General features: G+C 31.9%; 3 protein-coding genes across 3 annotated transcripts; all 3 read left to right on the plus strand.

The window, feature by feature from the left end:
- The first annotated feature begins 6824 nt into the window (after positions 1-6824).
- Positions 6825-7789, plus strand: LOC131635164 (uncharacterized). Its single transcript, XM_058905765.1, has 2 exons — positions 6825-6974; positions 7050-7789. The coding sequence occupies exons 1-2, from the start codon at positions 6899-6901 to the stop codon at positions 7571-7573; spliced, it is 600 nt and encodes a 199-aa protein (XP_058761748.1). The 5' UTR covers positions 6825-6898; the 3' UTR covers positions 7574-7789.
- A 9793-nt stretch (positions 7790-17582) lies between these two features.
- On the plus strand, positions 17583-18546 carry LOC131635166 (uncharacterized). Its single transcript, XM_058905768.1, has 2 exons — positions 17583-17734; positions 17822-18546. Exons 1-2 carry the CDS (start codon positions 17659-17661, stop codon positions 18343-18345), a joined length of 600 nt encoding a protein of 199 aa, XP_058761751.1. The 5' UTR covers positions 17583-17658; the 3' UTR covers positions 18346-18546.
- A 1363-nt stretch (positions 18547-19909) lies between these two features.
- LOC131635170 (uncharacterized) lies at positions 19910-20706 on the plus strand. Its single transcript, XM_058905771.1, has 2 exons — positions 19910-20182; positions 20611-20706. Exons 1-2 carry the CDS (start codon positions 19910-19912, stop codon positions 20704-20706), a joined length of 369 nt encoding a protein of 122 aa, XP_058761754.1.
- The last annotated feature ends 2775 nt before the right edge of the window (positions 20707-23481 follow it).

Genomic DNA, 23481 nt, shown 5'->3' on the forward strand with positions numbered 1-23481 from the left:
TTTTTGTTTTGAATTTGAATAGAGCAAGCATTTAAGAGAACCTACCCTAAGTTTAATTTTTTCTGTTCTTTAAGACTTTTGTTTGAAAGGGATATCCATACCATAAAGAGGGCAGGTAGTCCTTTCATTGGATTTTAAAAGGGTCATCGAGGATTATCGTTCGCCATAAGACTGTCCCTACCATAAAGAGGGCACATAGTCTTTAAGGGAGGATACAATAGTCATTTTAGGCAACCAATGAGGATACCTTAGCATTCGAAAGGGACGATCATCATTTAACCGAGGCAACATCGAGGGACAAGATCATATTTATCGTAGGCAACTCGAAGGGACTTATGATCTTTTTATGATGATAATGAACTGAGGGCAACATTGCTAAGGTATCCTCGTATTCAAGGGACTTGACTATTTTTTAAATCGAAAGGCAACAGGAAGCATAAGAAGGGTTACCATTAAAGGTGTGTGTGTGTCACAATCAGGTGATTCAATTCAGATATATTTATCTTGTAAAATTAGTGATCTAAATTAATTAACAATTTTATCACTCCCTAGGATTACTAACCACACAGTTATATTGTACAGAAATTAAAATGCAGAAAAGTAAATCCTAAGCTAATACGAAGGTGGGGGATTACATAGCCAAAAACCCGTGAATGCAGAAAAGAAAAGGCAGAAAAAATAAAACCCTAAACTATTACACGGCTTTGGGCAGTTACAATAAAATAGATCAAAAATTAAAATTGTAAACCTTGCAGCATATGAATAATTTAGGCAGATGATAGGAAATCAACAAGGCAAAGGCAAACCCCGAGTGGGGAAAAGTTAACCATAGTTAAAAGAAAATCAGGTTTGAAACAAAACCTAGACTAGGGTTAGTATTAAAATTTATTTTGATCAAAGCCCTTAATTAATTAATTATTAGTTGGGAACATAATTAATTAAAAACCCTAATCCTAATTAAATTAGTTAACCCAATTTATCCTAATTAATTGATTAATCCTAAATTAAATTAATTATTAACCTACATTAAATTAATTCTCTAATTAACCTAATCATAATTATTAACCTAATTAAAATAATCAAAATAATGTTATTATTTTTATGAAAAAAGGGTTAAAAGTTTTCTAAAAAAAATAATTTATAAAAATTTTAGTTAAAAAGAAAATAGAGAAACCATTAAAATCAAATTAAAGAAATAAAATAATAAAAAAATTAAAGAATCTAGCGTTTGATCCAGTGCAACGTGCTCTTGAGGATCCATGGTGAGGACGCATTCCCAGGAGCGTTGGATTGGAGTAGAGATAGATTTGATGGTTGTTGGATGAGGGCGCATGATGGTCCTTCGTTTGCTGGATGCGTCGGATCTGTAGCCAGGAGCAGCCCAAGAAAAAATTTTCAAAATAATGTTGAGAGTGGGAATCGATCCTTCGCCCCTGCACTCAATAGCTGAATATGCCTTCGCTTCACTGGGCCATTTTCGCCACGCTGTTAATGAAACAACCAACAAATATAATATATAAAATTTAATTACCCAGAAATTCAAAAAAAAAAAAAACATGTGCGCCTTGATCTCATTCTTCTTCCTTCAGACCCTGGACTTTTGCTACGAATTAAACATGATTTGGCTACGAAATTCATCCATAGTCAATCCCTGCTAAAACCAAACTCGCAATACACATTGAATAAATCTCAAACAAAACCATGATTACATCATAAATCGTTTTCTAAACATGATAGAGGCCTTGATTTTCACCAATTTTCCTTGTATTCAAAACCCCTAATCAGAAGTTCTAATACCTAGCCATGGCGAAATCTCCATCTTGCGATCAAAATTCAATCAAACTATCCAGAAAGAACGGAAACATCATTAAGAACAAGAATACGCAATCAAATTGTATTAATCATGCACAAATTAACGAAAACGAATTCCAAATTATGAGTGCAAATCGTAAACGTATAAGCCTCGATTTAGAGGCTTTATGCTTCGATAATGACTGGGGAATGATCAGGGGCGCTTCAGAAATATGTTTGAATCCTCAAAATTCTCTGAATCTCTTCCAAACTCAGAAACCGAATTCAACAATTTCTTGAATATTTTGGACTTTGACCGTGTTCCTCTGCCTACCAATTCTCTTTCGCCCTTTGAGTATGTTCACATACTTTTATGGAATGCATTAGGTCAACAAATATGGATCTAAATATTGACAAATTGGAAATTGATGTGTGATTGAATCTTGATTTTGAAGCTTTCCAAAATTGACCAATTTCAATCACTCTTTCCCCTAATTTTGCCTTGTACAAAAATTGGATCAATATTTTGGAGATTTAGTCACTTAATATGATTTGAACACAAATTCTTTGATTTAAATCTATTTATTCCATATTTTATTTGATTTATTTAACATTTAAATGAATAGAAATTCATATAAATATAAATAAAAGTCATAAAAATAAAATAATAGACTTAGAGGTCTTGAATTATTCCATGGATGAGTTTAGAGTCCAAAAGCTAGGCCCAATAGTTCAAAACATCAAACTTCACCACTTTGCATTAGGTGCATTTTCTCAAAATCGACCAATTTGTGAAAGCCATAACTCCATCAATTTTTACTGTATGGAGATGATATAGTACTTTTTAGAAATCCCAAGATGTCGTCTACAATCCACTTTGGAACCTTTTTTTCATTTGGAGATTTTATCTTGATGATATAGCTCCTGACAAAAAACAGCTTTTTGCGGGCTTTTGGAAGGACCTGTAATGTTTTGGCTCATATATCTCCCAAATGAAGCATTTTTGGCCTTGGCATTAGAGAGACAAAGTTGTAGAGAATTCAATTTCCTTCAAAATGAAATTTGGTTGGGAAATTTATGATGTTCCATGTGAATGTTATGGCTGGTCAAAGTTCAGTTGACTTTTAGGTCAAAAACCCTAATTTAGAAACTTTGAGGTTTGTTTATTTCCGAACTTTCCTTGATGAATCATGATCAGCCCTTGATCAAATTATGAATGTTACTTCAAAATAAGGATGTTGACCAAAAATCAGGAATTGTGACTGTATTTTGACCACAGTTGACTTTAGGTCAAACTAGTCGACTGTTGACTATCTGAGCAATTGACTGAGCGATCTTGGGAATTGAAGCTTGAATTTTGTCATAGGAATAGTTTGAAGCCTAGGAATTCATATGAAGTCCATTGTAGTTCTTGATTTATCCATTTTCACCAAGAAACTCAAAACCCTAGTTTAGAAGCCTTTGATTAGGAGAGTGTGTACTTAGTCAAGCCTTGAACCTTTGATACTTGAATGAGCTTGAAAGTAAAAATATGATGGGAAAATTTTGGGGTATGACAGTGAGATATCCAAATTTCTTGAAATATGTTTAAAGCATAATTTTAGACCAGGTGAAAGAGATTATTATATGAGTTTGGACCGATTAAGTTAGGCATTTTGACAATACAACAACCAACAAAGTTGAATCTGCACATGCTATATTGAAGAATTGGATGAGAAACAATAAATCTGATATTTGTAGAGGTTAGAACTCCATGAACCAAATGATCCTAAATCAACATAATGAGATATATACATCTTTTGGTCAGAGCGTTACTGTATTAGAACATTGGTGCTAAGACAACATCCTTTATGCATAGTTGGTCGACAACATATCTCGGATGATATTGAATTTTATTTATCACGAAGTCAAGGGAGCAGAGAAAACAATATCAGGTGGTTTAAAATGTGGATGTATTCTTCGGAAGATGTACAATCTTCCACGTGCTTGTTTAGTTGCAAAGAAAATGAAGGTCAACACGCCGATACGTATGGATGAGATTTACACTCACTATAAAAGGCTCTGGCTTGATGGTGATGTTGTGATGAAGGATGATAAATTAAACATATCTATCATGACTAAATGGGGAGAGATTCAAGAGAGATTCATGTAGTCTGATGACAAAATGAAATTGCGCATCAAATACAAGTTGAGAAATATTGCTTATCCTTGAAACCAAATATTTGTAACCACCCTCGGATCCGGTTCAAACAAAGGGTGCCCCTGAAAAGGTCAAACAGGCCAAGAGTAACAATTCTACAAAGTGGTCTTCTTCTTAATTTGAACATGTTTATTCACATTTTTCGGGTTCTCCAACTCCTAAATAAATAAATAAAATTCAAGGGTGCTCGCATTAGCAAACCATATTCCCCAATTACCGATACCAAAAATCATCCATGTTGAAGAGATGTCGCTTTTTATTCACAAATACATCGAGCGGATTGTAGATGATGTAGGTGTTGACAACTGTGGTTTTTGAGCTGTTTTGGGTTTGCTCCGTAAAGGAGAAAGGAACCACCAATTTGTCATCCATCAGCTTATACAAGAGTTGACGATGCATAGGGAATCACACTTATCACTATACGGGAAAAAAAGAGGAAATTTAGATGTAATTCTCAATGCTCTTGTTTCTTGTGTGGTCCGACAATATATGAAAAATGGGCATGTTTCCCTAAAATGAGACATCTTATAGCAAGTGCTTATGATATAATATGTATTGATCTGATAAGATATGGTTTCTTAGAAATATTTTTTCCACTTCAGAGTAGGCCACCTCAAAATCCATTCAAACGCATTATGTGTATTAAATGACTTTCATAAACACAACATTTTGTTCAAGTTCATTTGATATTGGGGTGTCCTATACCAAAGGCATCATAGGAGGGGACGCCACATTTCACAAAAGAGGCTGAAACTTGGTCTGATGACTTTATGAAAAGGCTGGAAGAGTTCAACAAGTTGAGCAAGATTGAAAGACAATCAAATAAGAAAAATTCAAAGACAACACCACCCATAAAAATATATTTAGGTGATGAAACATGTTTTGATACTTTCTAGTTTTTATCCAACTATATATGTATTTAGATGATGATTCATTTTTTGTATGCATTATTGACACAACCTTGATACATATGTAATGTATATTCAACATTAATTGTATAACGATGGGAGTCAATTTTAAGAAAAAATTTTGTTTCAAATTATTACCAAGTTTCTCCCTGCATTAAACAGGATCTATATAACACTTGGGGGCATTTTCGGAGACGCACTTCTAGATTAGCCCCATTTTAACTGCAAAAATATCAAACAATGGGTATTTCAGAGATCCATCTTCCTAAAAACCCTTATGTTGAAAAAAATAGGGTGATTGTGGATACGCATATCCACAAGATCCTCTCAGACAAGATAGAGTTTCTAAGGTCGAAAACTTATATAAAAACACACCACGTCAGAATGAACATATATTGGCATGTCACATTTGTCTACTTCAATGACACAGGGCCCTCACTTGAATTTAAGGTCACAAAGTACCTCTCTCTTGTAGATCTGAAATTCATATTGGAGAGTATCCTACAATACTCAAACAATCAAAGAGTTGTGAAGCTCAAGTACCACTCACCCTTGATTGACAACAAAGGAAAGATTTAGTTCAACAATTTTGAGCTGAAGATGGATGAGATTTAAGGTTTATTTAGAATACATTTCACCGTTACGAAACATAAGGTTTGATTCCGATCGAACTGGATGTGAAGATTGTGAGATCGACCAAAAATATTTTGAAGATGTTTCAATGTCCGGCTTAAAAATAGTAAATTTATCTTACGATTTTATCTATGTAATGTGACGTATTTTGATATTAATTTATGCTTTTCTTCAACTTTCTGCATTCATATGTTACTGGTTTGTGGTTTGAGCTAACATAGTTTATTTCATATATGCATATTCGTAAATTTATTTGAGTTTTGTAATTATGGTTGTTATGGAGATGCGCCTCCAAATTAACTCTAATATGTATACGCAGATGCATTTCCAAAAATATTTTTGGACAATATGGGATGGTTGTGGTTCACTCAGGAAAACATCGAAGGTATTTATTTAAAGGCAAAATACCCTTTTTGGTCCCGTATGTTAACCTCGGGGTTCATTTTGGTCCCTTAACTTCAAAAAGTTTCAAATTGGTCCCTTAACTCCTCAAAAGGTGTCATTTTAGTCCTTTTGGGCATATTAGCGACAGATTTAGCGACCGATTTTTGAGTTTTTCCGTCGCTAATATGACAAAAAGGACTAAAATGACACCTTTTGAAGAGTTAAGAGACCAACTTGAAACTTTTTGAAGTTAAAGGACCAAAACGAACCCCGAGGTTAACTTACGGGACTAAAAAGAGTATTTTGCCTTATTTAAATGTATCTCCAAAATCCAAGTCTCTTAAAAAAAAAATTGTTATAGTGGATATATTTCGAAACTTGTAATGTACGTGATCAAAGATTTTCCATATGTTAGGCGTTTTTTGAATTTTACTTGTAGAATTTGATGGTGATTGGTGAAGGCACAGAGTCCGGCATTGATAGTGGCAACTGGTATCCATTGACTGCGATTCAGATTCAAACTTAACTACTTCAGAGTTGAGATTCCATCATCACCGCAGTTCACGCCCTTCTTTCGCAAAGACCATGTTATATAATTCTCTTATGTATATTTGTCAAACGTCAAAAAGGGTAATAAGAAAAAGTAATATTTCGATAAAAACTATTACCAATAATTAACAAAAGAAATCACACCCTCCATTTTAAAACATCATATACTATTTATTTTCTTTCTAAATGACTTAAAAAGATGAAAAAACTAATTAATTATAATACAGTAAGGAGATCCTATTTGAATTGTGTGTTTTTACCGAAAGCATATTTGAAAAGTCCACATCTACTACTTTTTTTTCTTTCTTTTGTGTCATAATTTCCACAGAAAAACCACTATAAATGCACTAATCATAGACCTACATAAACAACATTCCTCCCAACACAATCTTAACAAACTTCCAACCAGTTTTGGTCACACTAGCTTTAAGCCATGGCCTCTAAATTTATCTCAACAAGTTTTGTTATAGTCTCCCTTCTAATATCTCTAGCCCTACCAGCCACTCTTGGTAAGTCTCCAAAACTGCTATAAATTGTGTATTTGATAAACCAATGAACTAATATGATAATGTTGATTAATGCAGGAGGAATAGAATGTGAGAATCTAAGCACAGAAACATGTTCATTTGCTGTTTCATCTAACAGCAAAAGGTGTGTCCTCGAGAAACATGTGAAAAGGTCAGGAGAAGAAGCATACACATGTAAAACATCGGAGATAGAAGCTGATAAACTAAAAGATCACATCGAAAGTGACCGATGTATAAAAGATTGTGATTTGGACAGAAAGTCACTTGGAATTTCATCAGACTCACTTCTGGAATCTCGTTTCACAGAGAAGCTATGTTCTCCACAGTGTTACAAGAGTTGTCCAAATATTGTCGATCTTTACTTCAATCTTGCAGCTGGTGAAGGTGTGTTTCTTCCTAAGTTGTGTGAGGTGAAAGGTGGATCAAATGCTCGTCGAGGAATGGCGGAATTGAAAAGCTCTGGCTATGTGGCACCGGGACCTGTGCATCCAGTGGAGTTTGTAGCTTCAGCTCCACAGCCAATAGGGTATGTGGAGTTGGCAGATGAACCTGTGGTTGCTCCAGCATACCCACCATACTAAAGATAGTAGTTTAATTAATTTTAAAGAATAAAGAAATTAAGAGTACTACTATATATTTAGTTTGTACTACTAATAATGAAGTTTGTACCTACATTGAAGTGTTTTGGAATATCGCTCTATAGGTATGGACAAAAGTAATATATTTGAGCTGCAATAGACATTTTTTGTGTGTGTGTTTTGGATACTAATAATGGATGAAGATGAATAATTTGTGTTGCTTAGAGTTCCTTCCATTTACTTCTTTTGTTGCATGTTTTCATTTTCATCTATTAAACAATAATTTTTTATGCACTACAAGATATACTCTCTCCAGCGACATAATGCAGCGACGTGGAAGTCACGTGGATAATTATTGTCATTTGCGACGTGATAAACACATCGCAACGTGTTTTTAAATTTTAAATAACTTTATAAACATAAAGTAATCAGGAGTCAGATATTGGGGTATGTAAAAAATGTTGCGACGTGGGATACACGTCACTATATTAAGTTTATAAATTAAAATAGAAAAAGTTATAACATTCACGTAGGGGGGAAGATTCAAATTTTAAAAAATTTAGTTGTGACGTTACAAACATGTCGCAACTTTAAGAGGGAAAATTCAACGTTCCACTGAAGTGACATGGTGGCAGCATTGCAGGTAGGAACATTAATTAATGTTACCGTTGTCATGTTGCGACGTGAGTCTCACGTGGCAAGGTTGCGACGTGATTCTCACGTCACTAATTAGTTTATTTATTTACGCGTTTTACTTCTTCCACTTCTATTCCTCTACAATTTCTTGTTCTTCTATCCAAAAGAAAACCAGAAACGTCCTCATCTCCCAAAATCCCCAAATTTTCAATCCCCCCAATTCAATTTTTTATACCTTTCAATCCCAAATATTTTTCACAAATTTCACATATTGTTGTATTAAAGGTAAATTACATCAGTATTTTTTATAATTCTGTTTTATATTCATACTGTATTATGTTGTTAATGCTTTAAATTTTTTTGTTTCCATTTTGAAGAAAGAAGAAGGTGAAGGAGAAGAAGGTGGAGTAGATTGAAGAAGAGGTAAGTTTTTTTATTTTTTTTCAGATTTTTTTTAAATATTTATTTATAATGTGATATATTTTTAATAGATTTATTAGGTTATTTTTTAAATTAATTATTATAAAATGAAATTATAAATTAAATATTAAATATTTATTTTATAAAAAATTAAAAAAATAAAACAGAATATAGTAAAAATTATATATTACAGAATATATTTTACAAAATATAAACATAATATATTTATTTTTTATATAAACAGAATATATTTTACAGAATATATTTAATTTTTATGTTGTTGTTTTTAAAAATTAATAGAAAAACTATATATTATATATTGTTTTTAAAAATTAATAGGATATATTATTAAAAATAATATATGTTTTATATTGCTTTTTTTTTTCTTTCATATTTAGTAGATTAAATTGTTAGAATGATAAAAATGTATATGTTGTAAATGTTAATTTTGAGTTGAGGAGTTGAGGAGTTTAGAATGTTAAAAATGTTTAGATTTATTTTTAAAATTTGTTTTTTAATTTCTAAATAAAATATTTTATTTTATGATATTATTCTTAAAAACAGAAAATATTAATAAAAAAATATAATTTATGTAATTGTTCTTAAAAACAGAAAATATTAAATTGAAAATAAACTTTTTTTATGTGCAGTATATATTAAATAGAAAAAGAATATGTGTTATGTTATTTTTATTATATTAAAAATACATTTTTTAAAAAATTAAAATATATATATTAAAAGTAGAATATATATTATATATGTATATTTAAAATAAAATAAAATATAATATGATTATATGTTATATTTCTAAAATTAAAATATATGTTATTGTTATTAAATTGAAAATACATTTTTTTAAAATTAAAATATATATTAAAAGTAGAATATATATTATATATGTATATTTAAAATTAAAAAAATATAGCGACGTGGTAATCACGTGAATAAAAAATAATATTTTTAATAATAGTAAATATTTAATAGTAGTATTTTTATTAAATAATATTTCCAATATGTGTAGTTTAAAATGTGTAGTTAAAAAAATAATAACTTTATGGTTAACATATGTTCAATATAACATGTGTAGTTAAAAATATTTGTAGTATTGTTATTAAATAATATTTTTAAGAATAATATTAAGTTGATTAATATTTGTAACTCAAAATGACAATGATTGTATAAATGTGCAGTATGGAATATTATCGGTATTATCGTAGTTGGATGTACGATAGAACATTTCCAGGAAGAATGGGACTTAAACTCAATTGTATAGTAGGAGTGGAAGGGTTTATCAGTTGGGCGTTTGCTCAGGAATTATGTCGAAGCGAAGGAGGAGTTAGGTGCCCCTGTCTTAAATGTGAATGTAAACCAATAATTAGTGACCCACAGGAAGTAACATCTCATTTGCATATATAGAAGGGGTTTCATTGCAAATTATTGGGTTTGGACGTTTAACGGTGAAGAACTGCCTAGTAACGTACCAGAGACTAGCAACGCGCATGCTTCAAGTAGTCAACCGCCTTTGGAATATGAGGAAAACTTTAATCTGATTGGTGACATGGTTGAGGATGCTTTTGGTGTGTGAACGTGACCTATGATCAACCTGAAGATTTTGGTGGGGAAGAGTTGCCGAATGAGGAAGCGCATAAATTTTATCAGTTGTTGAATGAGATGAATACACCGTTGTTTGATGGATCGTCTGACTCAAAGTTATCAATGTGTGTGAGATTATTGGCCGCCAAGTCAAATTGGAATGTTCCTGATCAAATTTTGGAATTCTTCGTAAAAATGATGTTGGACTCAACTGCAATGAAAGACAACTTGCCTACAACATTTTATGAAGCAAAGAAGTTGGTGTCGAAGTTGGGCTTAAGAGTAAGAAAGACTGATTGTTGCATTAATGGTTGTATGTTGTTTTACGACAATGAGTTTGGTACTCAAGATGGATTGTTGGAGGAATGTAAGTTTTGTATGAGTCCAAGATATAAAGTTCGCAGTAGAGCCGTTAACACTAATCAAGACGGTGTAGCAGTAAAGTCCATGTTTTATCTTCCGATAATACCAAGGTTAAAAAGAATGTTTGCTTCAATGCACAGTGCAAGTCAAATGACATGGCATCACACAAATAAAACAAGTCCAAGCACTATGCAGCATCCATCTGATGGCGAGGCATGGAAGCACTTTGATCGAATACATCCTGATTTTGCCGCAAAACCTAGAAATGCCAGGCTTGGATTATGCTCAGATGGTTTTACTCCTTATGTTCAAGCGTCGGGAAGTATGTATTCTTGTTGGCCTATTATCGTAACCCCTTACAACCTCCCTCCTGAGATGTGCATGACAAAACCATACATATTTTTGACGTGTGTCATTCCAGGACCTTCGAGTCCAAAAGCAGGAATTGATGTGTATTTACAACCTTTAATTGATGATTTGAAGAGATTGTGGATTGGAGAATGGACTTATGATGTATCACGTAAACAAAACTTTACAATGCGAGCTTCCTTGATGTGGACCATCAACGACTTTCCAGCATATGGCATGTTGTCTGGTTGGGGTACGCATGGAAAAATGGGTTGTCTGTATTGCATGGGTTACAACAAAGGGTTCACGTTGGCTAAAGGTGGGAAAAGCTCGTGGTTTGACTGTCACCGCAGATTCCTACCACGAAATCACTCCTATAGAAGAAACATGACTAACTTTAAAAAAGATGTACGAGTGAAAGATTTGCCTCCGCCTCGATTGCCACCATGGGCTATATGGGAACAAGTTAGTGAGCTACCGAAATTTACAGATACTGGCAAAGCATGCCGAATTGAAGGATACGTAGTCACGCACAATTGGACAAAAAGAAGTATATTTTGGGACCTCCCGTATTGGAAAGATAACTTGTTGCGCCATAATCTAGATGTTATGCATATTGAGAAGAATTTTTTTGATAATGTATTTAACACAGTGATGGATGTGAAAGGAAAAAAAAGATAATGAGAAGGCCAGACAAGACATGGAACAATGGTGTAACAGAAGAGAGTTGGAGTTGAAGCCTCTACCGAATGGAAAGTTATTAAAATCCAAGGCTTATTTCAATCTGACTTCCCAAGAAGCTAAAGCTGTTTGTCGATGGTTAAAAGATTTGAGAATGCCCGATGGGTATTCATCGAATTTATCAAGGTGTGCTGACCCTAACACTGGGAAGTTGCATGGAATGAAAAGTCACGATTGTCACATTTTTATGGAACAATTTCTACCAATTGCATTTGGCTCGCTACCCAAACATGTTCTTGATCCACTAACTGAAATTAGTCAGTTTTTTAGAGATATTTGTGCTTCAGCTTTAAAAGTGGAAGATATCATGAAGTTGGACCAAAACATTGCAATCATTCTTTGTAAGTTGGAACAAGTATTTCCGCATGGTTTCTTTGACTCCATGGAACATTTACCTGTGCATCTATGAAGCTTTTCTTGGTGGACCAGTTCAATATAGGTGGATGTATCCGTTTGAAAGGTTCATGGGTGATTCAAAGCGATCAGTGAAGAATAAAGCAAGAGTTGAAGGTTCTATATATGCACATTACTTGCATCGAGAAACATCACATTTTTGCAGTCATTATTTCAATCACTTGATGCTAACTCCTAGAACCATAAGGAATTCGGGCTTCCAGGTCGACCTTCTGGAAAGAAGAGTGTGCATTGGTTGACCCAGAAAGAAATGCAATCCGCACATGTCCATGTCTTGATCAACTGCGTTGAAGTTAAACCATATCTTGAGTAAGTTTACCCAAAAATTTTTAACTTTGTTGACAATGTCTGTATACCAAACTTATTAAACTTATGGTGTATATTTCGTAGGGAATTTAACAATGCCTATTTTCATAGTACCGGTGTACAGTCAACATCCGGCGTCATTCATGCTCAATTTCCCTTATGGTTCAAGCAAAGATTGTCTAGCGTGTTTCCACTAACTCCAGAAATACTCCATTTGAGAAACTTGGCAGAAGGTCCTATCCAAAGCGCAAATGATTGGCACACATACTTCGTGAACGGATATAAGTTTCACACTGAGGCATGGACCGAAGGGAAAAAAAATAAACAGTGGTGTATTTGTAAAAGGAGTTACAGATGGCGGTGAAGACGACTTTTATGGAGTTATTAAACATATCTACGAGTTGGTATACAATTACTTGGATTCAGAAAATAAAGTTGTCTTGTTTTATTGTGAATGGTATGATCCAAGTAGAGGCACAAAAATAGACAAGTCATACGGTACTGTTGAGATTCAAATGAACCGGAAATACAAAGAGTACGACCCTTTCATAATGCCAAATATTGTTAGGCAAGTTTATTATGTACCTTATCCTTCATTTGTAACACGTAAAAGAGGATGGTGTGTTGTAATAAAAACAAAACTGCAAAGTCATATTGAAAATGGCGATCAAGTAGAAGATGCTGCCTATCAAGTTGATGATGTTGATCAAATTAATGAAGTGGTTGCAGCTGAAGACATTACAAGTTTGTCTGATACAACTGTTGAGGGACATCAAGTTGATGCATCTATATTGTTGGTTGAAAATAATGTGGATGAAGAGAATGATGAAGAGTTTGAATCTGATGACAATAATGAAGAGAATGACGAAGAGAATGATGAAGAGAATGATATGGATAACGAAGATGAAGAATAACTAAACATTGAATGTAATATCTATTAAATATCTATTTACGTGTTAATGAATATCTATTTATGTGTTAATGAATATCTATTAAATTTGTTAATGAATATATATTGATCTTAATGAATTTATTATCTTTGTTGATGAATAATAAAATAGGTAAAATGCCACCTAAGAGTAAAGATAGTGGTAAGAAGAAGTCCCAACGTCCGAGGATAGTAGTATGTGACACGCCTCACTCGGCCGTGTGTCCCCCCTCAGAGTCATGTTGATCCTATGTCTTTAGCCAGTACTCAGGCTTTTACCCCATTACTCTCCTCTCACACATTCCCGTCTGGGGTACCTGCATCTTTCCAGTACTCGGGATCCAGTTTGCCTTTCCCATCGACTCAGATGCCGTCATCCTTCCAGCATACTGGTGTGCCCTCGTCCTTCCAGCAGGCAGAAGGACCTAGCTTTCCATTCGCACAGACTAGTGTGCCCTCGCCCAGCTTTCCATTTGCCCATACTGGCCTGCCTTCATCCTTCCAGTAGACTGGAGGATTTGGTTTTTCATATCCCATCCAGATGACTTCATCCTTCCAGCAAACGGGAGGATCCAGCAGTACACGTCCGACACAGGCTGGACGATCTCCTTGTCCACGTCCGACACAGGCTGGACGATCTCCTAGTCCGCATCCGACACAGGCTGGACGATCTCCCCGTCCACATCCGACACAGGCTGGACGATCTCCCCGTCGACGCCCCACACAGGCTGGAGGGTCACGCACCCCACATCCCAAACATGTACCGGCACGTGAGGTTGATGAGGAAGTTGATGGGGCAGTTGATGAGATAGATGGAGCTGATCTTCGTGGGAGGGATGATTCCGATGAGATTCATGTCGTTGACGATAGATTTTGGATTTGGCCCGAAGGAAGCAAGTAAGTTTCCTATTTAAAAACTTTTATAGTATGTATACATTTTCATTTTTTTTTGTATAAATTTATATTAAACATTTTCATTTTTTGTTTTAGTTTTTCGCCGAGTCGGACTGCTGCTAGAATTGTTAGTTATATAATTCAGCAGATGTATAAATCATCTTTTAAGAGCTATGGCGATGTCAAAAATAAAGATGAATGGTTTAAAATGTTTAAGGTATTGTTATTTATTTAAGTTGTGCATTTAATTTATTTTTTTAGTTATTGTTATTTAAATGAAATTCTCATTATAATTACTTAACATTTTATTTTAATGTCATACAACATTGCAGGTGAAATGTGTGTGGGATCCGTTGAATGAAAAAATGGTTCAGAAAGTTTTCAATACCAGATGCTCTAAAAGAATGTCTGATATGCTGCGGCGAGTAAGAGAGAATTATGAGCGTCACGGCATCCGTCCTAGCTGGATAGGCGAGGAGGTTTTTCAGGAGCTTGTTACATATTGGAGGACTCCAGATTTCCTGGCTAAATCAGAAACTTTTAAGAAGATGATGGCATCTGAAAAGGGGGGTTGTGTCAATACAGTTGGAAGTATTAGTACCGCGGAGCATGCCCGACGATTGGTAAAAATTTTAAAATTTTTAAGTTACATCTTTATTCATAATATATTTTACTAATTATTTTTAATTTTATTATTTAGGCTAAGGAGTTGGGGAGAAAACCATTGATGCCTGAGTTGCTTTCGAGGACCCGGACAAGGAGATCGGCAGGTTTTGTCGACGAGCGCACGAGATTGTATCTTGTAAGTAATGAAATTTATGTTGTTTATTTTTTTTAATTTAATAAAAAATTTGTGACGTTATTTTCACGTGGCAACTTATAAATTGTGGCGTGAATTTCATGTGGCAATTGATAAATTGCCACGTGAAAATCACGTGGCAAATCATAAGTTGTGGCGTGAAAATCACGTGACAACTTTTTAATATATTTTAATTTAGTATAGTATGTACATATTTATTTAGTATAATTAAATATGCATGTAAATATTTAACTTAAATTTTTTTATTGAATATGTGTGCAGGATGATTATGATAGATTGCTTGCAATTTTTCTGAAAAATAATCCTCAATACATGCCAGCAGAGGGGGAGCCGCTTAACGCTGATGTTAATCACTATATTTGGTGTGAGGTTATTAAAGAAAAAGGGCCTAATCTTTTTTGGGGCTGGAAATTTGGCGTCCAGCTATAGAGTTGGTGATCGCAATCTGTTTCAAAGAATTATAGATGGAGAGGGTGGATCGCGTCAACCAAATCTGACACGGGAACAAGCTGAAACAGTAAGGCAATTGGCGTTAAGTGAGGCGAGACGCGAAAATGAGGCCCTGAGGCAGCAACAAGAGCAGCAGATGGAGATGATGCGGAAGACGCAATCTGATATGGAGCAACAGCATGCGCGACAGATAGAGGACATTCTGAAGAAGCAATCTGAGATGGAGGAGCAGATGAGACGATTTATGCAAGGTGGTGGAAATTATCGTAATGTTCCTGATCCAGAGCCGGAGGATGACGGAGTGGATGATGATTTTAATCCTGATAATTATTTTCTGAATGATGATGATGCCTCATAAAAACATTTTGTATTTCATTTGTTTTAAATTTATATTTATGCAACTTATTTTACATTTTAACTCATTAAAATATTAGTTTTAAATTTTTAGTTTTATTTAATTGAATTTATTATATAAAATTGTACGCCAAGCAAGTAGTCCGAGACGGTGTTTTAAAAATCGGACCGAACCGGCCGGTCGGACCAGTTGAACCGGGAACCGGCCAGGTAACTGGTCCGGTTCGATTGTTGGATCGGATATGTCATTGAACCGGTGTGAACCGGAAAAACCGACGGTTTTCCAGAACCGGTGGTTTAAATGCATCTTTAATTTTTTTATTTTAAAAACTTAAAACAACATCATTTTAATGAAAAATAAAAAAATAAAAAAATAAAAAATAAAAATAAAAATAAAAATAAAGATGTTTCGGATGCAGATGATTTTGATATTGAAGAACGAGATACCAACATTGAAATAATTTTTTCTTTGAAATTAAATTTAGTATACAATAAGATTACTTTATTATAATTTATTCAATTAGATTATTTTGCGATAAAATTTTGTTTGCAAATATATACTTTGTAATTTTGTACTATTTTATTATGTGTGATACCTATGTTTAAAATTTGAATTTAAATTATGAACTTGTGAATTTATTTAGGATATGATATTTTTTAAAAATATAAGTGTCACTTATATATTGTAGAGACTGAATCATCATGTTCGACATGTTTTATACCTATATAGTTTTGTATTATTTTGTTGGGTTTGATGATTTAGTTTAGAATTTGAATTTAAAAAATAAATTTGTAAAATTATGATATTTTGAAAATTTAAAATTTGTTAGGTGTTGTGATCTTTTTAGAGATCGAGTTATCTGGTTTGATTGGTTTGATTGGTTTAATAACTATATAGTTTTGCTATAGAGACCAATTTATTTAACTTGATTATTCAAATTAAATCATGAGGATCGACCACTAATTCAATTTAATCATGAGGATCAACCACTAATCTAATAATTCGATCAATAAATCAGTGATTCGTCCTCGTAGGTTTGAGGATTGATTCAATTTTTAAAACATTAATAAAAGAGTATATATATATATATATATATATATATATATATATATATATATATATATAATTAAAAGAAAGAAATAATTTTTTTCATTTTTGTTTCTTTTGTTTTTGTAGTTTTTTTCTTGATAAAAATTATCAATTGGTTAAGGTTTCCAATGGGTTAACCTTACGGAATCAAAGATTTTCCATATGTTAGGCATTTTTTTTTGAATTCTCCTAGTAGAATTTGATGGTGAAGGCAGATTACGGCACTGATAGTGGCAACTAGCATCAGTTGGCTGCTATTCAGATTCAAACTTAATTGCTTCAGAGTTGAGATTCCATACTCACCGCGGTTCACGCCCTTCTTTTGCAAAAGACCATGTTATATACATAATTCTCTTATGTGTATTTTGTCAAACATCAAAAGGTACTAAGAAAAAGTACTATTATCATAAAAATTATTACCAGTAACAAACAAAAGAAAGCCATTACCTTTTAAAAAGATGAAAAAAATAATTAATTATAATACAGTAAAACAGGATTAAACAATTTTCACAAGAAAAGAAACAGAAAATAGGAGAGCATATTTGAATTATGCTTTTATCGAAAGCATATTTGAAAAGTCCACATCTACAACTTTTTTTCTTTCTTTTGTGTCATAATTTCCACAGAAAAACCACTATAAATGCACTAATCATAGACCTACATAAACAACATTCCTCCCAACACAAATTTAACAAACTTCCAACCAGTTTTGGTCACACTAGTTTTAAGCCATGGCCTCTAAATTTATCTCAACAAGTTTTGTTATAGTCTCCCTTCTAATATCTCTAGCCCTACCACCCACTCTTGGTAAGTCTCCAAAACTGCTATAAACTGTGTATGTATATATTTATTTGATAAACCAATGAATTAATATGAAAATTTTGATTAATGCAGGAGGAATAGAATGTGAGAATCTAAGCACAGAAACATGTTCATTTGCGGTTTCATCTAGCAGCAAAAGGTGTGTCCTCGAGAAACATGTGAAAAGGTCAGGAGAAGAAGCATACACATGTAAAACATCGGAGATAGAAGCTGATAAACTAAAAGATCACATCGAAAGCGACCAATGTATAAAAGCCTGTGATTTAGACAGAAAATCACTTGGAATTTCATCAGACTCACTTCTGGAATCTCGTTTCACAGAGAAGCTATGCTCTCCACAGTGTTACAAGAGTTGTCCAAATATTGTTGATCTTTACTTCAATCTTGCAGCTGGTGAAGGTGTGTTTCTTCCTAAGTTGTGTGAGGTGAAAGGTGGATCAAATGCTCGTCGTGGAATGGCGGAATTGAAAAGCTCTGGCTATGTGGCACCAGGACCTGTGCATCCAGTGGAGTTGGTTGCTTCAGCTCCACAGCCAATTGGGTATGTGGAGTTGGCAGATGAACCTGTGGTTGCTCCAGCATACCCACCATACTAAAAATATGTGGAGTTTAATTAATTTAAAAGAATAAAGAAATTAAGAGGTTGTGCTACTAATAATGAAGTTTGTACCTACATAGAAGTGTTTTGGAATTTCGCTCTATAGGTATGGACAAAAAAAGTAATATATTTGAGCTGCAAGAGACATTTTTTGTGTGTGTGTGTTTTGGATACTAATAATGGATGAAGATGAATAATTTGTGCTGTTTAGAGTTCCTTCCATTTACTTCTTTTGTTGCATGTTCTCATTTTCATCTATTAAACAACAATTCATTTATGTATCTTAATTTGAAAATCTTTTCCAAATACAAAGATATTCTAACTCACTTATATCTCTAGTCGAACATAAAAAGATACAAAACTCAAAAGAGACCAATATAATTTTCAATAAACCTTCTACGCCAAGCAAGTAGTCAGAGACATATCTGAGACGTTATGCTTTCTACGTATATTTATATTTATACAACAGCTTATAAATATTCATTAAAAAAAAGTTTAAATATTTATTTGTTCCCTGTAACTCAGCGTGTTTTTGATTTTCGTCTCTGTATTTTTTTTCTTGAGAATGATCTCTCAATATTAAAATCATTTTGGTTTTAGTCCCTAAAGTTAAAATCCACAGCAAAATCCGAAGGAAAATTCGTAGGAAACCTACAAATTTTCCTACGAATTTTAATTTTAGGGACTAAATCCAAATGAAATTTAATATTTAAAGACTTAAAGAAATTTTAAGCCCTAAAAACATGCTAACTTTGGAAAGAAATTTTAACTTTAGGACTAAAAACAGCTAATTTATAGGGACCAAAACGACTATTTAAACCTTAAAAAAAATCCAATAATATCTTTACTTGATAAAAATCATTTATAATAAAAAAAGCTAGATGAGAACTTTGACAAGTTTGTCAAGTGTCGCTCTCTCATGCTTTCTCACAACTTTTTTCACAATCTATTTATAGTAACTTTTAATACTTATGTATATTTTAATATTTTATTTTTTGATTTTTCATTTGTATAACATAATATTTTTTGGGAATCTGAAAGAACCGTTCTTTACTCTTCATAGCCTTTGCCGTATTTCTCATTCATTTTTTTGCCTATTCAAATCTCATTCATATTCAATCTTCTCTCATAGCAATTAATTTTTTTTATTTCCAATTAATTATTCATGGAATCAACCATCTTCTACATCGATATTGCTTCAAAATCAAATTCTTCTCATGATTTGTGTCTTTTTCCCATGTATAGAATCCTTTCAATTGCCATTTTTGAATTTGTTCAAATTTCAACCTAATTCCAGTGTATAAATATGTAACAATTGATCTTGATTTATCACAGTTTTGTTTTTGTTCTGGCGATTTTCATTCCTTTTGCATTCCTCCTTTCTGTTATACATTTTGCCCCCTTTTATTGCCGCACAGATCCTTATCGGTCTCAATAGTTATAGCCATTAAGCGTGGATTTTTTTATGGTTTGAGTTCCTTGCTGTAATTTGATAAATCTAAAACTTATGTTTTGTTACTTTGATTATTTGATATAGCGAGGGTGATAAAAGGGTTATAGCTATGGAAGATCAACCGCAAGGAACGTTACAAAACGTTCTAGAACAAGAATCTCTCAAGTGGGTTTTCGTTGGTGGCAGAGGTGGTGTTGGAAAAACCACATGTTGGAAAAACTACATGCAGTTCTATCCTCTTTATCCTTCTCGCTTCTGTTCGCTCTTCCGTTCTCATCTCAACGGACCCTGCTCACAATCTCAGCGATGTTTACTTTTTAACTATGCTTCACGAAAACCCCTACTTTGGTTAATGGTTTATCCAATGTATATGCAACAGTTCGTTAGTTCACTCTCACACAAACAAACAAATCCTTTTCTTTTTTTATGAATCTCAATATAACCCTTTTGTCAAATTTTGAGTTTTTGTGTTTTAAAAGTGATAAATTTTGTTTCTTGTGGAGAATTATTGAACACCTTTTGATTTTATTTTATGAATCTCAATATGCCCCTTTTGTCAAATTAAGTTTGTGTTTTAAAAGTGGTAAATTTAGTTTCTTGTGGAGAATTATTTAACACATTTTGATTTTATTTTATGAATCTCAATATGCCCCTTTCGTCCATTTTTGATTTTTTGTGTTGCGAAAATGAGAATAATTGAATCCCTTTTAATTTGCATTGGTCCCTTTTAATTTGGATTGGTTTTGAGATGTTTCCTTTGTTACGAAGTGAATCCTGTGGTTGAACATGATGATATGGGTGGTTCTGAAGGGATCAATACTTTGTTCTCTGAATCCTGGTGCAATTCCTGGAATTGATGAGGCTATGAACTTTGCTGAGATGTTGAAGGAGATTATTGTTTATTGACCCATGCTTCCTAACTTCAATTACTAAGGACGAGTTGTATGCAGTATATATAATAACATTCATATACGATAATCTAAATGTATAAAATACAAGAGACATGTTGAAGGTGAAACAATTTATTTTCCTTCTCAAAAGAACTTATGTTATATCACTATACCTGAGTCGAATAAGGTAAAGTATTTTTTTTATAATATCAATATTAAGTGTGTTTATAATATCAATTTTAAGGGTGTGTTAATATCTCTGGAGTGTTCTATGGTTCTGAATCTATTGAATTTTTACTGATTTGGTGTTTGATATTAATTGATGAAGTAACAAAGAAAGATATTGTGCTAAAGCTACAAAAGAGAGATGAGGAACAGAAGATATTTGCTTCACTTGTTGTTTCCAAAAGAAAAGTTTTTATTTTATGTTTGAAATTTTATGGGGTTTATAGATGTAGAAAATTTATATATACTTTTATAATGTACCTTTTCATGTGTTGATTTTTTTATTTTTAAGGATATTATTTGACAGCTTGATGCACACTATATATACATATTTAAAACTATTTCCGAATAAATTTGTTATTATTTGTAAGATTTATTTTCTTTAAAGCTATTTATATTTATTATACTTTAAATCAATTAAATAGACTGATTTTGTAATATTTTAAAGTACTTAAGGGTGTGTTTGGTTCTGGGTAAATGGAGGAGAGGGGAGGGGAGGGAATATTTTTAATTAAATGTGTTTGGTTCAAATTTTATGAGGGGAGGGGAGGGAAGGGGAGGAGAGCAAAACCCCTCAAAAACACACTTTTTGCGTTCCTCCAAATCGGAGGGATTTGGAGGGGAGGGGAGAGAATCTCAATTTTAATATTTTAAAAATTATGTTAATTACTATAATATCCTCAGTTTAATTTTAATATTTTAAAATTATTCATTTTCTTTTGTATTATTGATCTCTTCTGTGTGATTTTTCTCATTGCTTCTATCAACTTATTATAATTATTCTCCACCTTCAAATTATTTTGAAATTTTTGTCCTTATCATAAATTAAATCAAAATCATTTTACTTTTTGATTTTTTTTATAACTCTTATATGTTTATTTATATATTTTTTTTCTAATTTTGTTATGTATCCTATCATATTTTCTTTTATATCAAATTTTAAATTTCTCATTTTAATTTATTTATTTATTTTATTAAAATATTTAAACCATTTATATTTAATAATAAATTATTTTATGTGTTAAATAATTCATTATGATTTCTAAGTTGTTATCAACATATAGTTTAATTTGTTTTTGAACATTTTATTCGAATTAAGTGAACTCAATTTTTTAACGTTATATAGTAAATTATAACTTTTTAGTCACTCAATATTAGAAATTTTACTAACAAAAAAATATGTATAGATTTTTCACATTTGAATATCATATTGTATCACTTATATAAAATAATAAGGATAAAAATGTAAATTATTAATAAAACCCCTCCCTTCCCCTCTTGAACCAAACATATTTTTAATTAAAATTCCTCCCCTCCCCTCGTTTGAACCAAACACCCATCTGATTAAAAAAATTCTCTCACCTCATCTCCCCTTCTCTCCCCTCCATTAAAATCCCTCCCCTCCCCTCCCCCTCATTTGAACCAAACACACCCTAATTATCTCATTTATAATCAATACAAAATTTAAAGATTAAACAAAAAAGGAATAATCAACTAATATTTGTCATTGATGTATAAAATATAAAAAATATTTAAAAATCTAAATCAATAAATTAATATTTTGTTAACCACTATTTTAAATTATATATCTACAAAAATTAAATTTATGGAAAAATATTCATTTTCATTAATTATTGGGAAAAATATGGTTTTTCAAGTATAAATAATGTGTCATTAATTCAAATATAACAAAGGTGTTTGTTTCTGATACATAAAAATAATTTAAAGAAAAATGTGTCTTTAAGATATAAGTTTATTTAAGCACATGAAATAAAAAAGAAATATGTGTCTTTGAAATAATAAACTAATAATTGATATTGATATATACAAATAAATTTGCATGGTCAAAATTTTCTTTTTATCAATGTTTTAATATTTGTTTTGTCACTGACTTTCACTTGAATAACTTTTTTCCTATTAATTTTATTGTTTACAATGCTAAATGGAACAAAATAAAAAATAATTTATTGGCATTAATACATATTAGTTCTGATAATTAACATTGCAATGACTATATAATCACTCGCACCAAAATTAAATTTAAACAAATAGGGTATAAAAAAATGTGCTTTTCATCTTGATTTTAAATAAATATATAATTTTTCACATAAAGTTTTTATTTTTATTTTATTTTAAAATAATATTAAAAGCGGTATTATTACAAATTAAATATATATTTTTATACCATTTAAATTAAATATGTTTCCATATTATTTTACTATAAATTTGTATATTTTCTTGCTAAATAAAATTCTAACAACAATATTTTGTAATTAAATTGATATAAATAGTATTAAAACTTTCTTTTATATTTTCTTTGAAACTCCCATTAATACATAACTTTGCATCTTTTGAATTTTAAAAATAAATACCCTTATATAACACGGAAAAAATAAATTATTTTTTAATTATTTATGTTACTAAAAAATATTTTAAAAAAATTAATATATGAATTAAATGGCATTAAAATTATATGCTAATAAAAAATTCATAATTATTATGTGATCACCAAAACATACTTATTATCTTTTTTTTTTTGTAATAAATATTCAAACTACAAATGTTA

Source organism: Vicia villosa, unplaced genomic scaffold (genome assembly GCF_029867415.1).
Source record: "Vicia villosa cultivar HV-30 ecotype Madison, WI unplaced genomic scaffold, Vvil1.0 ctg.001440F_1_1, whole genome shotgun sequence".
In the NCBI taxonomy this organism is placed as follows: domain Eukaryota; kingdom Viridiplantae; phylum Streptophyta; class Magnoliopsida; order Fabales; family Fabaceae; genus Vicia; species Vicia villosa.